The sequence below is a fragment of the Xenopus laevis genome, chromosome 6L (genome assembly GCF_017654675.1).
Source record: "Xenopus laevis strain J_2021 chromosome 6L, Xenopus_laevis_v10.1, whole genome shotgun sequence".
Classification (NCBI taxonomy): Eukaryota; Metazoa; Chordata; class Amphibia; order Anura; family Pipidae; genus Xenopus; species Xenopus laevis.
Genome location: NC_054381.1, coordinates 58,098,921 through 58,115,518, shown reverse-complemented (window position 1 = coordinate 58,115,518; position 16,598 = coordinate 58,098,921). Strand labels below are relative to the sequence as shown.

Sequence of the window (16,598 nt, the reverse complement as noted above, 5' to 3'; positions counted from 1 at the left end):
GCTGGGGAATTTTCGCCAGCGTTAGTCACTTTGCACCTCTAAAGAGATGGAAACAAAGAACAGAAAAGGATTGCCAAATTCTGAATTCCAATGCAATTTCATTTACAAGTGACTTTAAAACCAATGAATAATAATGTAATTATGTAAATGTAAAGTGGATGGTTCCCCAGAATTACATTTACTTTCATTATGCAAACAATGGCTTTTTCTTTAAGCAAAGAACATATTTAGGGCAAACTAAAAAAAAGAAAAGCTTCTAGGAGTGTCCTGATCTGTATGAATGTTGCTAGTGTCAAGGAAGGTTACATTTAGATAATACATCCCATTTCATGTAATAGGGGCTCTCCTTTTGCACTTCTTTCCCCACTCATCGTTAATGACTGCTACTGTGCCACATTTGGGTAGGCCCATTTATTAGCATTCTTATTTTAGTGGTTTTTGAAACCACAAATAAACAAATTTTCTTTAAAACCACAAATGCCATGTTTATGATTAAAAGATCTGAAGATATAAAGCATGAACGAAAACAAATCGTAATGATGCGCTAAAATTACGAAAAACCTGGAAAAATCCAAGTTTTTCAAATTTAGAAGTTTTGAATGGCTAAAAAAATGTCCAATAGGATCAGCACAGCTCCCACTGACTTCTATGGGATCTTGACTGCTTTTACTTGGCAAAGTTTTGTATTAAGTGTTTTTTCTGATTTTTATACTTTATAAATCACACATTTTTAGTTTTAGAGAAATAAAAAAAATACAAATGTTTAAATAAAAATACGATTCAAAGTGCTGTCAAAGTTATCTTCCGATAACTATATATATAACAAGCTAATAAAAGCTATGTTTTAAATATGGAGTGCGATCTGGTTGGACCAATATAACTAAGAAGCGGAATTACTCACTGCTATTGGGATCAGCACCTTTGACTTTGATATACATTGGGATTAGTGCATCATAAACGTTGGAATTGTATATATATATATATATATATATATATGTATATATAAATATATTACTCCATTTTATCAGCACTCACCACATAATAGCACAGTTCCACAGCTGAAAGCACTCATGGCAAATCACTCGCTTAGGTAGTGTAGTAAAAAAGCTTTATTTGTCCATTATAACATATCTACGCGTTTCAATCTGCAGAAGATCGTCATCGAATTGTCTATAAAGCAGGCATCTGCTGTACCCTAGGATCATATGTTACATTGCAGGAAATCAGCATTGTTAAAGAAAAGATTCTTTTGACAGCTTGAGATGATTCATGTACTTGGCCCACACACAGAATGCCTCTGAGAAGCCCCCCTTCCAATCTGTGCACATTTTTAAATAATCATCTTATTATAAACCACTTAAGAAACTGTTCAGCACAGGGGAGAAATATGTATCAGGGAAACAAAAGGATATTACAAGCATCTAATTGGAAAACACATACTGGCAGAGGTTTATATATAAGGCTAAGCAACGGTGGCTCATTTCTTAATTGTTTGGAAGCTTAAAAACGTTTCTAGGTGTATTATACACTGCATACAAACACCCCCTCTCTCCAAGCTTTGGGAAAAGGTGGTGTCCTATAGGCAAATTTTATATATTAAAACTCTGTAGCACAAGGGTCAGAGAGCACAGCGGTTACTGGCATAAGGGTGTAACTACAGGGATCCAAATGTACACCCCTTTAATGTACATCTCTTATTGGAGTTGTATCTATTTGGTTTTCAACAGTTTAGCACTCTATCATATCTAAAAGATTTGTGAGAAAGAACCATGGCATTCCTGTATTTTTTTTAATTTTAAGAATTGCTGTGATAAACTTCTTTCTAGAGTGCAAGCATGTTCCTGGTGGATGCTCTATGGTATGCAATATTTCCATCCAAATGTATCAGTTGAGAACATGAAAGTCAGCTGACTTTTGCATCACAAACTGATACATGCTTAGTTGAAATAGTTTGTTGTTTAAAGCAACCTTTTTCAATTCACCATTGCAAGATCATAGCTAGCAATCAACGCTGTTGTGCCATGAGCCTTAAAGTGGACCTGTCAACCAGACATAAAAATCTGTATAATAAAAGTCCTTTTCAAATTAAGCAAGAAATCCAAATCCTTTTTTTTAATTTAAGCATTCATATCAGTTGTAAACTCATTTAAAAATCTCAGCTATCAATCAAATACTGGCCGCGCCTCCTCTATGCCTTAGGCATAGAGGCGGGGCAGACAACTTTTCATTCAGCACTAACCCAAATTCATTCACTTCACTCCCCACATTCCCCCTGTCTCTTCCCCATTTAGGGTAGGACTACACGGACATTTTCGGCGCAATCTGACGTGCTGCTACAAAACGACTGCGCGTCGCTTCCGATGAACGCTGCGAGTTCATCCGACATTTCTATCTCTTACCTTATTTCTGTCGAGCGCAACTTCTGTCGCAGGCATTTTGTCGCAGCGCGTCGGATTGCGCCGAAAATGTCCGTGTAGTCCTACAGTTAAGTGTGTAACCAGTGCATGGGGATGGACATCAGGTCCCCCGTTATGGTGCACAAACAAGATTTTAAGATGATACAAGGCTTGTCTTAATAACAGTGTCCACAAAATGGCTCCTGCCTGCTAGCTTTAATTATGAGTTCCCATACAGAAGGAAACAAGATTCAAATAATTTTTACAGTGTAATTAAAGTTAATTTTGCTTGACTAACATTATAAAATAGGATTTGGAATATTTTTTTTGGGTGACGGGTCCCCTTTAAAACAGACCTACAAAAATGTTTTGATGATGTAGTTTTTATTTCTATATTACACTATTTACACTGCAAATAATTTACTCTACAATATAAATTCCTGAACCAGCAAGTGTATTTTTTTAGGTGTAATATTGGTATGTAGGCAGCCATCTCAGGTCATTTTGCCTGGTCATGTGCTTTCAGAAAAAGCAAGTACTTTAGGATGGAACTGCTTTAAAAAAAAAATCGCAAATTCAGCTCTTAAAGTTACCAGGAGCGGCAACCAGAGAGGCTCTGCCGGCTGAGGCGAGTGCCTCAACTCGCCTCATTGGTGGAGCACCCCTGATATAACTCCAATTATTGGACCATTATAATACATTTAGTTTTATATTATAGTTGATTCCAAGAGCAACAATTTGGAATAAACCTTACCTCAAATTAAAATATTTACCTTATGTAATATTAGCCAGTGAATTCAATTATTTTTCTATGTAGTTCTTCTTTTCAAGGGAGGACCTTTAATCTCTAAGTGCATTGCCCAGTGTTATAGATTTACACCGAGTGAACCACATAGCAATTATGAATGTAGAGCATGCCATGGTTGTGCCTGTGTTTCTTTAAGCGCATTACTTTTTAAAACTATTTTCATCTGAAATGTCAACATATGGCCACTAAGAAAAGTGCTACTGGCATAAAGTCTAAATAATAAATGAAGGGAAAAATGACTCATTAGACTTCATGAAATAGCTACTATTAGCTAGCACTATTATTGGTTGCCATATAAGTTTTAATGGTGTGGTTCAAAGGCACAATAATTACACACTGTTAGCTAGAACTGTTAATTAGATTATTTCTGCATTTTTGTTTGCTCAATACAATGACCATTCCAATTTTTTTCCTGTTACTTATTTGTGCTTCTTGTTAAATTGATTTATTCTAGGGTAAATCTGATCATTAGTTTAATAGCACATGGAGCATTTATTATGGGGCAGATTTACTATGGGTCGAATATCGAGGGTTAATTAACCCTCGATATTCGACTAGGAACTAAAATCGTTCGACTTCGAATATCGAAGTCGAACGATTTAGCGCTAATGCTACGATCGAAGGATTATTCGTTCGATCAAACGATTAAATCCTTCGAATCGAACGATTCGAAGGATTTTAATACAACGATCGAAGGAATATTCTTCGATCAAAAAAACGCTGGCAAGCCTATGGGGACCTTCCCCATAGGCTAACATTGACTTCGGTAGCTTTTAGCTGCCAAAGTAGGGGGTCGAAGTTTTTCTTAAAGAGACAGTACTTCGATTATCGAATGGTCGAATAGTCGAACGATTTTTAGTTCGAATCGTTCGATTCGAAGTCGAAGTAGTAGTCGAAGGTCGAAGTAGCCCATTCGATGGTCGAAGTAGCCAAAAAAACACTTCGAAATTCGAAGTTTTTTTAATTCGAATCCTTCACTCGAGCTTTGTAAATGTGCCCCTATGTGTAAAAACCACAAAAAAACTCTACTAAAACACTTCTCCAAGTAAAAGCAAAGTCCCATAGAAGTCAAAGGGGAACTGCACTGATCCTTTTAGACCTTTTTTTATAAAACCATTTAAATTTTTAGAGGTTTTTGTTTTTTCTTTTTGCTGACAATTGTCTGAAAAACTCACATTGTTAGAGGTTTTAGAGATATTTGTATCTTTTAGCACATCATGGAGCCGTCATACTTTTTATATTTGGATGTTTTAATAACTCAAGGCATTCGGGATTTAAAGTGAAATAGAGTTGATACCTGGTTTAAAAAAACTAAAATTTGATCTCTGAGAGGCCCATTTATTAATACTTGAGCCTTCCGCTACTTAAAGGAACAGTAACGTCAAAAAATAAAAGTGTTTTAAAGTAATGAAAATATAATGCAGTGTTGCCCTGCACTGGTAAAATTGCTGTGTTTGCTTCAGAAACACTACTATTGTTTATATAAATAAGCTGCCGTGTAGCAATGGGGGCAGCCATTCAAAGGAGAAAAGGCACAGGTTACACATCAGATAGCAGATAAGCTCTGTCTGTCTAATGGTGTTATCAGTTATCCATTAGTTATCCTGTGCCATATAGCCATTTTTCAATTTCCACCATTGCTCCCCAGCAGCTTGTTTATATGAACTATAGTATTGTTTCTGAAGCAAACACACCAGTTTTACCAGTGCAGGGCATGACAGTACATGATATTTTCATTACTTTAAAACACTTTAATTTTTTGGTTTTACTGTTCCTTTAAAGGGGTTGTTCACCTTAAAACACTTTTTTCAGTTCAGTTGTTTTCAGATAGTTCACTAGAAATAAAGACTTTGTCAAAGTGCATGTTATTTTCTACGTGTGAACTTTTTTTCTAATATTGAAGTCTAAAATTTTGTTTTTTTAACCTTTTCTTTCTAAAGCAGTTCTGGGAGGGGGGTCGCCGACCCTGTAATTGTTTTAAATTGATACATTTAGTTGATACATTTCTTATCTTTGGCCCAGCTGAGTAGAATCCACAAAGCTATTAGAATGTAATTGCTGAATACAATAGTTGCTAATATTCCAAAGATACTGCTGAGAAATATATTAACTAATGTAGCAAGTTGAAACAGTTCAGAATCTGCATCCTGAACACTGAGCTGCGAGACTGAAACACCAGAGACAGGAACATTAAACTCTAAACTTCAATTTTGATAAAACAGCAAGAATTGGAAAGCAATTGAAAAAAGTCTTTATTTCTAGTGAACAAATAACTCAACTGAAAATAACTCAATGGGAAAAAAGTGTTTAGAAGTGAACAAACCCTTTAAACTACATGTGAGCATGAATATATTGTCACCTAAATATCTTCATGCTAATAGCTGCATGCTGAAACTTGCATTTAATGACATACAGTTATTGCAATTTGTCTTGCTCTAGCTGTACAAAATGTAGCATCCCAGTTGTGAGGGACAGTGGATATCAGAGGCAAGCATAAATAACAGACAAGGGCAAATGGAAACATAGAAACGAGGGTTTCTCAATGTGTTCAAGAGTCCTGTGTTAATGGACTGTTTGTTAGTTAAAGTATCCCAGCATGGCTGAGAACTGCTTATTGGGTGTTGTTTTCTATATATAGCAGAGTTGTATTTCACTTCCATTATACAGAATGGTCTATTATACCCTGTATCTGTATTTGCAAAATTGGAGCCATTGTTTGTAGAAAAAAGAGGGAGAATATTTTCAGATATGAGAACAAAGACCCGATGAATGCAATGGAAATGCCTTTAATCAATTGAAGCTTTAATCTCCTTGAATAAAATAGAGACAAAAAATAATAGATACGAATGGAGGAGAAGAAATTTAGGTGACTACGGGAAGCAGGATAATGGAAGATATTAAACAGCAAGTTTAAAGTACATTCTGGCATAAAAGGGAATAAATAATGAGATCTAAGGCTTTTAAATAGTTCATGCTAATAATGTATAATGACTGTTCAGTCCTTTATAGAGTCAAGGACAAACTGGAGTGGCATAGAGTCAAGGTCAGAGAGTTGTAGGACAAAGCGGGGGTACAACAAAAGACAGGACAGTGCGGGCAAGGAGGCAGAATCTGGATCAGGACTGGGGAGCAGAACCAGACAGGACAGGAAACTAGGAGCAGGAGGGGTGAGAGCACAGGAACAGGAGAAGCTAATGCTCAGGCACCAGCTGTAAGGAAGGCTGGGCTTATATAGAGCAGAATCAGCCGACTGGCTAACCCTGCCCAACCTATAGGGCTGCTTGGCTAATGCAACACAGCCAGAGGAACAGGTGGAAGGGAGCTATGTATATACTGGCTGCCCTCCCAGCTAGGGTTGCCACCAGGCTGGTATTTTACAGACCTAGCCGGTAAAACACTAACACTTATCCCAAGTGAGGGGAGTTACTGGGGCTCATCTATGAGCGTTTTGTAGGTACTGATAGAGAGAGAAAATTCTGTGTATGCAGATTTCCCCATACAACTCCACTGACTTGGATGGATTATGTTATTATGCTATCCTTGGTCTCTAATACCCTGGTAAAGAGTTGGCACCTTTTATGGAAAAAAATACCGGCCTTCCTATATTCTGGCCATTTTTTCCTATTAATAACATTGGCATCAAGCATCATTTTTACTGGCCAGGTGGCAACCCTACCCTGGCATTGAGGGCAGAGACCCCATTTTGCAGTAAGAGCTCTTCTTTGCTTTTCTGTTTATATAAAGCTTGTGATTTCTTTGTTTGGGGTTCTGACTTTTGCAGAATCCACAGAGCTTGTGTCTTTTAACTCAAGTGGTCTCCAGTAGCTTTCCCTAAACAATACTAGAGCGGTTACCACATCGCAATTAGTTTTCATCGGTCTACATGAAAAAGAATGCAAATATCTGATTGGTTGCTTTAGGTAACTTAGCCCCTCTGTAACACTGTGTACCACAATCCATCAGTGCCTTGGGTGACTTGAGAGCTGAAACTGAATTACAAAGAGTAAATGGACAGAGTAAAAGGATGGAATGATATAAAACTGTGTATATTAGATGCTGTTAAGTGCATTCATGAGCTTGAAAGGCAGAAGCTACTTTTATGTTCTATTGCATTCTACTTCTAATAAAATCCCAAAGAAATTACAGAGGCGGTGCAGTTATCTAAAAAAAGGGGATACAAGGGCTGAGTACTTTAAACTACTTGAATGCCTTGTTAAATATAGAGCCGTGTAAAGCTGCCATAAACTTTAAAGAATTCTGGCAAAACACAGGAACTAAAAAGAACATTGCTAAACCTGGTAACACTCTGAGACAGGAAAATTATATATTTGTACAATAACAGAATTGCACTTGCTATACGCTGGAACAGGTTAGATTTTTTGTGCAGTATTTATACTTATGTCTTTTTAAATGGGTCCTCCACACAAATTCTGTTTTTATATCCCTTTGTCTTCTCTGGTTCTGACTTTCTGAAACATTCTCTTTTTGGACTGTTAATTAGCTGGATTCTGCTACATTGTTCCAGAAGTCAGAACCATTAGTGCAGAGAATATACACAGCCAAATGGATACTGCTTTCAATTGTATTTATAGAAAGGCAAAAACCAGTTTGAATTAATATACACCTGAAAGCTGCATAAAATGTAATTTCTTTTACTAAACAGAAACAGTTTTTTTATGTAGAACCCTTTTAAAGGGATACGCCTTTCACATTTTAACAGAACATGTGGGAGCCATTAAAAAGCTGCCTGTAACTAATCTAGTGTTCAAACAATAAACACCCTGCTCCCCTCATATATTTTTTTACTTATGATGGTCAGTGACACCTCTTCTTTAGAGCTGTCCCTGCTGGACAATGAGTTATTTCTAGGTGTTTTAAGTAAAAATTAGGGATGCACTGAATCCACTTTTTTGATTCGACGAACCCCGGATAATTCGCCAAAGATTTGGCTGAATAACGAACCAATTGCATATGCAAATTAGGGGTGGGAAGGGGAAAACATTTTTTACTTCCTTGTTTTGTGATAAAAAGTCAAGTGATTTCCCTCCCCGCCCCTAATTTACATATGCAAATTTGGATTCGGCCAGGCAGAAGGATTTGGCCGAACCCTGCTGAAAAAGGCCAAATCCTTGACCGAATGCTGGATTCGGTGCATCCCTAGTAAAAATTCACCTTAAAAAAAAATTCTAGCGTGACTTTACCATAAATAGAAAGAGAGAGACAGAAGTACTTTCACTTAAACCCTCCTTCTGCTCTCTTCTCCATACATTCAATTTTCTACCCATATCCCTCATTGCTGCTTTGTACTCTTGTTTTCCATCCCTTTTCTGCCCCTTCTACCAGCTCTTTGCACCACTTCTCTTCTGGTTTATCCTTCTCTAGCCATCATGTCTTCCCTTTCTCTTTACTAAACTTATGCTCTCCTCTCCAAATTCCCATTTCGCCCTCTGTATTCTTTATTATATTTGCTTCCTGATTGAAATGTGCATCTGTGTACTTACCCTAAAATTCATGTAAAAGGAAAAAGAAACATTCATCAAGGTTATATATTTAAAGGAGAACTAAAGACGTAGGCTAGAAATGTTGTACATTATGTTTTGGGCTTCTGAACCAACCCAATGTAATAACAGTCCTTTAGCAGTAAAGATCTTTGCCAAAGATGCCCCAGTAGCTTCCCATGTTCTTTTCTGCTGTCACTTACTGAGCTTAGTGACCCACTCACAATATACAGTACTCATAGAATATAAATGTCACAATATAAGGCTGATTAGTAATGAATATAGATAATTACTACATGGCAGCACAGAAACCAGTGCAATAAGTGCAGTATATAAAATATGGCATTTTTAGCCATTCATTTTTAGGGTTTAGTTCTCTTAGTATCTTTATTGTGAAACTTTCAGTAACAGATTTTATATATATAGTCAAATACATGACTGACAGCCTGCATTAGATGAACATCCAGAGGCACGGTGACCCCATCTCCATTCCACAAACTTTCAGAGGCAAAGGGAACCTCGAACATCCAGTAGCACAGTAATTTCCAGAGACACAGTGCACCTCTCCACCGGACGAGCATCAAGAGGCACATTGAAACCCCGAAACCGAAGCTAGGACTGTCACACTTTGAATCTGGCGTCAATGAATATACTAGCCAATATTCCACAGGGCAGCTAAATGGAAGGATCACGTGCTCGTGACGTAACCAAGGTCCATTCAAAGAATAGGCACTATCGCCTCCAATAAGAATTGTCAGGCACCCAGTTCTCCATCTTGTGTATGGCGGAAGTTGGTATTACCAGCAGTCACATTTAGCGTCGCACGAGTGGTGACGTCAATTAAGCGCCGGGCTGGTTGCCCTTGCTACTGTTCCATGCAGCGTATTCCATGCTTTGGAGAGGTAGGATGATGTGATTATTGCACATCTCTTTCTTCCTTGATTACGGTCCGTGATCAACACTAAAGCAGCTGCTCGCATTGGTGGCAACGTTTAAAAGGTGTCTGTTGTCAGTTTAACAAGTGGTGAATTCGTGGAACATGCTCATAGTACAATTATAATGTATGAAAAAATGTACATTACCTTTATCAATATGCAATTATGTTTAATACTGTAAGTGTGTGCTTTAATATAGTAAGTAAGCTACAATTGTAAGTAGTTTAGAAGTGTCAAGGGATATAGATGCTCTAGAATGTATCCATTTAGCATCATGACAAGTGTCCTTCTTTTATACTACAGTGAAACCTCAATTTTACATCCCCTGATTTTAAGTTTTCCCTCATTTTACACCGTTGTTGTTGTGGCCCCACCTATATATTATGTATAATACATTTCCCTGATTTTGCATTTTCCTGGCTTTAAACCATTTTTTTCTGGTCCCCTGAAAAATGTGAAACAGGGGTTCTACTGTAGTTCAGTCAGCTCTCACCAGGACCAGCTATGGCTAGGGGCGTGCTAGTTGCATGATTCAAAGTGGGAGAAATCCAAATAGGTGTCAGAGCTTATATTTAATGCCACCTGCCAGAGAATTACCCCACTCTGCTCAGATTGCTTATAGGTGAAGTAGCAAATACATGAAAACAGAGAGACTGAAGAGTATGTCACTTAAAGGTGTGGTCATCTTTAAGTTAACTTTTTAGTATGTTATAGAATGGCCAATACTAAGCAGCATTTTAATTGGTCTTCATTTTTTTCTATAGTTTTTAAATGATTGGCTTTCCCTTTCTGACTCTTTCCACATTTAAAATTGTGGTCCCTGCCCCCTTCTAAAAACAAATGATCTATAAGGCTACAAATGTATTGTCATTGCTGCTTTTTATTACTCATCTTTCTGTTTACGCCCACTCCTATTTATATTCCAGTCTCTTATTTAAATCAACTGGACTTGCTGTGTTTTGTCCTTAATGACGTTTCACCAGTCATCCAACTGGCTTTCTCAATTCAGAATAACTTGTAAAAGCAAGTTATTCTGAATTGAGAAAGCCAGTTGGATGACTGGTGCAATGTCTTCATGGAAAAAACACAGCAAGTCCAGTTGATTTGACTTATTTCTACAGATATACCAAGACCTGGATGAATGAGAATACTTACAAACTTATTCAAATCAGTGCATGGTTACATGTCTGTCCCAGTATTTGGAAATAGTCATTTATAATCCCTTTGTAAACGATAATGCTAAATAATACAAGAAAGTAATACAGATATATGGAAATACTCTGAATTAATTTAAAGGAGCCTTTGAATGATAACTTTAAAGGAATAGTTCAGCGTGAAAATAAAAACTGTGTAAATAGATAGGCTGTGCAAAATAATATAGTTATAATATATAATATAGTTATAATATAATATAATATAGTTAGTTTGTAATATATAGTTAGTTAGTTTCTAATATAGTTAGTTAGCCAAAAATGTAATGTATAAAGGCTGGAGTGACTGGATGTGTAACATTATAGCCAGAACACTACTTCCTGCTTTTCAGCTCTCTAACTCTGAGCTATTCAGCAACTTGAAGGGGGACCACATGGTACAAATCTGTTCAGTGAGTTTGCAATTGATGTTCAACATTCAGCTCAGATTCAAAATCAACAGATATGACCCTTGTGCCCCCCCTTCAAGTCTCTGATTGGTTACTGCCTGGTAACCAATCAGTCGAAACCAAGAGAGTGAGAGAAAAGCAGGAAGTTGGGCTATGTTCTGTTATGTTACACATCCAGTCACTCCAGCCTTTATACATTACATATTTGACTAACTAACTATATTAGAAACATTTTTTATTTTGAACAGCCTATCTACACAGTTTTTATTTTTACACTGAACAATTCCTTTAATAATAATAATGATTTAATAATCCTTTTGCTCGATGGTAACTGAGCCGCATTAATCCATATTGGGGGCAAAACCAATCTTTTGGGTTTGTTTAATATCTAAAAGTTTTTAATAGATTTAAGGTATGGTGATTCAAGTTATGAATAAACTCCATATCCTGAAAACCTGGCCCTGCTCATTAGAGCTTGAAATATTACTGTACAATTGCAGAAGAGACATATGCCTGGATATTACACAGAATAGGCAGAGACAAGAGAAACAGCAGAGCAGTGCAAACATGGCAGGAAGGTCAGTGGATAGGATGAAATCAAAGACGACTTGTAGTTAAAGAGGTGGTTCACCTTTATAATAAAATGTATTTTTGGCTTTCATGTGCTAAAAGAGCCGTTTCTGCAATATATATGCATTAATGAAAATAAAGGCTTTAGGAGATATTTACCTCTCTAATTCCCTGTTAGCCACAATAAGCATATCTCAAGATTATCAGGGGATTATCGACACTGTTTCTCAATCCTCCTCAGACTGGCTTACTTCAAAAGCAGATTGGGCACAGCCTCCTTCAAGTGCTGATGCGGTCCAATGAATTGTAACATATATGACCAAAGTGGCACAGGGACATGTGCATTATGCGCAACGGGAAGGCAACCAGATAACAGCTGCCTGGTAGATATAAGAACAGCACTCAATAGTAAAAATCCAGGTCCCACTGCGACACCTTCAGTTATATTAAGTAGGCCGAAACAATAGCCTGTGAGAAAGCAGTTTCATTGTGCAGCACTGGCTCTTTCTGAAAACACATGACCAGGCAAAATGACCTGAGATTCTGTGTGTAGAACGGAGCACCACTTGGAGTCGGACGTTTAAAATTCAATATTTATTTCATCCATTACAGTTTCCAAAATATATAAGCAGAGTATTGTCTGTAATGCTCGCAACCATTACACTTAATGCGTTTTGTAGCCCTGAGATGGCTGCCCACACACCAATATTATATGGTAGCGTGAATTATTTGTAGTGTAAACAGTGTAATTTAGAAATAAAAACAACACCATAAAATCATGACAGAATCCATTTAAATACCCAGTGCATATGCTTCTTGGTGTTCACTTCAGGAGTGTATGCTTAAGCTGCAAGCTAGTGAATAGTTAATCAATTGTGCAAAGAGAGGCGTATAGCTCTACAAGGAGATGTGTGGACCAGCCCAAAACCTGCAGCTTGGGCAGGTTAATTCCGGATCAGCACTTTGTTGGCAGATCGGGGAGGATGGTGCGTTAGAAAGGACATTTATGCCCTGCCAGCTGCTTATTTATATACTCCCCTCTAGTGACATCAGGGGTGGGTAGGTCTATTGCAGGTATATAATGATTTCACAGGGGGTCGGGGTGACTGGTTAGGGTCAGGTGCCAACCCGCACGTCACTACCTTTTATGCCATCTCCACTGCTACAAACGAGTTAACTTGTATTGAAGTTTTGAATAGATGCATATTTCATGTATTTTGTTTATTGTAGCATCTCATTCATGTGATTTATATTTGTTTTAGGTAACTGCTCAACTTGCATTTATTAAAATGAGTGATCGTACCATGTGATAACAAAATCAGGTGGGTTGATCTTTTAGACATGTACTAATATCATCATTAAGTAATTTAATAATACCACCTTCCTTGTTTACATTAATGTTGTATGTGACTGTTTTTTTAATTCTCAGTCCCCAAAACCACTATAATAGCATCTTGTAAAAGGATAGAGACGATGAAAACTACAGTTGAACAGAAAAGCCAGGGAATCAAAACTCTTACCTAAAATCTATTATTTCAAATCCAGATATAATAAGCAAGTTTTCTGTTTTGGGTTTTGAACAAAAGAAAAAAAACCAAGATTTATTACTGTTGCTGGATTTTCGCTTTGATACACAAGAGGATGTATAGACTTGATTGAGCTAGGATTAGGTTAGACAATTCACAAGCAAGTACATTATTTTTGAAGTGGCCTGCAATGCAAGTAATTCAATGGTGCACAGTCTTGTCTAGCTTATTAATAAACCAAAAAATGCCAACCGCCAGATATAATATTGCGTTATTCAGTAGGTCTTTGTTAACTCTTCAGGATGAGGGTTTCCGGTGGATATCATTAAGAGGAGCCTATTAGCTTGATAAAGGCATGCTTTAGAATTTTTTTAGGTTATTTTATTTCCATCCTGCTTGTAGAGCGTATAGGCATTACTGTACCATAATATTCTAGCTGAATTAAAATTTTCCCATGTTTGGGTGTATTTTTCATTTGTTGGATACATACTGTAGGATCAATGTTAATTTGCAATGTTTTGATAGCCCTGCCAGTGCTTATTTCTACAATAGTAAGTCAGGAACCGGAACATTTAATGTGGTTGTATGAAAGCTAAACACTAGACCTAGTATTGTATTGTTTTCAACTTCATCTGTCTCTTCTACACTTGTAATCCCCCTAAAGATAGTGTTTACTATATATAAGCCCGTGCAGCTCTGATGAAGTTATGTGGCTAGCTGTTAACTCTATGGGTTGTACTCTTCCTAGTTAGCTCTTTGAGTATTTTTAAGTTGCAGCCAGCTTACAATTTAAGGCAGAGCTTATAATTAAGGTTCCTATCACATACAGTGGTTGGTTTAATTTAGGGATGCACCGAATCCAGGATTCAGTTCGGGATTTGGTCAGGATTCGGCCTTTTTCAGCAGGATTGGGATTCAGGCGAATCCTTCTGCCCAGCCGAACCAAATCCTAATTAGCATAATTAGCATATGCAGATTAGGGACGGGGAAAAGAAAACAAGGAAGTAAAAAAAATGTTCCCTTCCCATCCCTAATTTGCATATGCAAATTAAGGTTCAGATTCGGTTTGGTATTCGGCCGAATCTTCGCAAAGGATTCAGGGGTTCGGCCGAATCCAAAATAGTGGATTCGGTGCATCCCTAGTTTAATTAGGAGCCAGTTAACCTTCCTATTTATTTTCCAACTGTGGGAGGAAACATGAGTGTCAGGTGGAAACCCACACAATCCTTACGGATACTCATGGAGTTCCAGAGCAACAAACCTCACATACTCTTTTTAAATGTAACCATTGATAGCAGAAAAAGTTAAGATTATTATGATATATTCAAGAGCACAGGTATTATGGGGAGTAGTAGGACACAGGCATGCAAATTTATATGAGGGTATTAATACATTAGGGCAGAATTCAGCATGTGAAAGTGTGTGAAGAAAATACCATATGTGACATTGGTCTTAACATGTTTGCCTTCCTTGTACTTTTCCTTCTACTTTTTCCCTCATGCAAAAAACTAAACATAAAAAGTATATATTTAACTAAGCTTGTATTACTTTTATAAGCTTATTCACCCTTCATTCTCAGTGGGGGTCCTATGAAAGTAAAGGGAGAAGCAGAGCTAGAGTTATTCAGCGGCATACAACAAGGGTCACTAAATCACTTAATAAATTCTTTATGTATAAATTTCAGTGCACCAAGTGCAATACATATAAAAGCAGAAGAAATACTGCTGATTCCTTTATACTATGTAAATGTAGAAATTCAGAGCGCTCCCTATATAGCATTGAAGTAAAGAGTGTTTGAAGAAAAATAAAATATATATATATATATATATATATACAATATATATATATATATATATATATATATATATATATATATATATATATATATATATATATATATATATATATATATATATATATATATATATATATATATATATATATAAAAAATCTATTTGAGGCATAGATACAAATGTCAAGTCAAGAGACTCTAACACATGGTCTGATTACTTGGCAAATGCCGAATTATTAGATCAGGGCCTGTTTTTGGTCAGTTTGGCTATAAGGCTTTGCAGCCAAATTGGTCAGAGATCTGCCAATTTGTTAATCTGGTTGAAGGGGTAGATCTTGCTATGTGCACTCTTCTTTAGATTATGCAAGCAATATTGGAATGACTTTATTTTTTCAAGGAGAAGACACACAGGAAGAATAAATCGTACCATGTTGGGCCTAGGGCTTTGCAGCGCCTGTTTGAGAGGAAGACTAAATGGCTGGGCACTGCCAAAGAATTGGAAAAAGGCTTTGAGCTTAAATGTTATACGATCCATTTACAGTGAGACTGGCAAGTGGGAAAAAGAATATGGACTGGAGACAAGGAAAAAGGTGGAAAGCTGTTGGAAGCCCAGAGTAAAAGAGCAATTCACAGCAATTAGTGAAGTAGATGTAAGTAATTCTGGAGTAGCTTTTTTTTTTTGACACAATCGTTTTTATTAAAACAACCACTTTACTCTTTTATTTTCTCTTAGTTGAAAGGAATTAGATAAATCAGTATATCATACAATAAAAATACACTGCTGTTCCCTAATGCTGCTTTTGGTGTAAGGCTGCACACACACTGATCTTTTATGTTTTCCAGCATGTCACTGCTGCTTGGCCATGTTTCTTATTTTACCGAATAAACTCCCTGCCCTGAAATTATTTGTATTTTGAATCAACATAGAATGAGTTTTTATGTTTTATTGTAGAAAGATATGTTAAGAAAATACACAAAATATGATGTTTGTGTTAGTATACAATCCTTGTTATTGTGTAGCACTACATTTTTACAGCTTTAAGTCTTTTTAGGTAACTATGTTCCGCGTTTGGACATTGTTTGGAAGTGATGTTGGCCCGTTCTTTCAGGCAGCTTTCCTTAATTTTTTTTTAGACTGGGTCATTGTAGTAAAATTCCAGTGGGCCAGCCACCCGCACACAACTTTGGAAAATTTCAAACAATATTAAAGGAAAGGATGCAGGCAGTGGTGAGGGATTTAAGGGTGGCTTTGGTTTGGTGCTGGGCCCTTGACTTGGGTACCCAATGGGCTCCAAGTACCTCAGTTCAACACTGGCCAAACAATATGATGCTATGACGCCATGCTTAACTGTAGTTAGCGGTCAGTAATATCAGGGGTTATTTTATGGTACAAAAGAATTAAAAGGGAACCATGTAAAAGCATTTCTGGCCAAAAAAAACACTATTTACTCAGCTAGTGAAACTGAAAGAAAG

General features: G+C 36.9%; 1 protein-coding gene across 3 annotated transcripts in view; it reads left to right on the top strand.

Annotated features, from left to right (window-relative positions):
* The first annotated feature begins 9,449 nt into the window (after positions 1-9,449).
* The window catches only part of lars2.L (leucyl-tRNA synthetase 2 L homeolog), a 90,571-nt gene continuing 83,422 nt past the window's right edge, over positions 9,450-16,598 (top strand). The window contains exons 1-3 of one of the 3 annotated variants that reach the window (XM_018266444.2): positions 9,450-9,604; positions 13,070-13,129; positions 15,523-15,775. In XM_018266444.2, coding sequence (XP_018121933.1) covers positions 15,554-15,775 — 222 coding nt within the window. In that variant the 5' untranslated portion in view covers positions 9,450-9,604; positions 13,070-13,129; positions 15,523-15,553. 3 annotated transcript variants of the gene reach the window in all.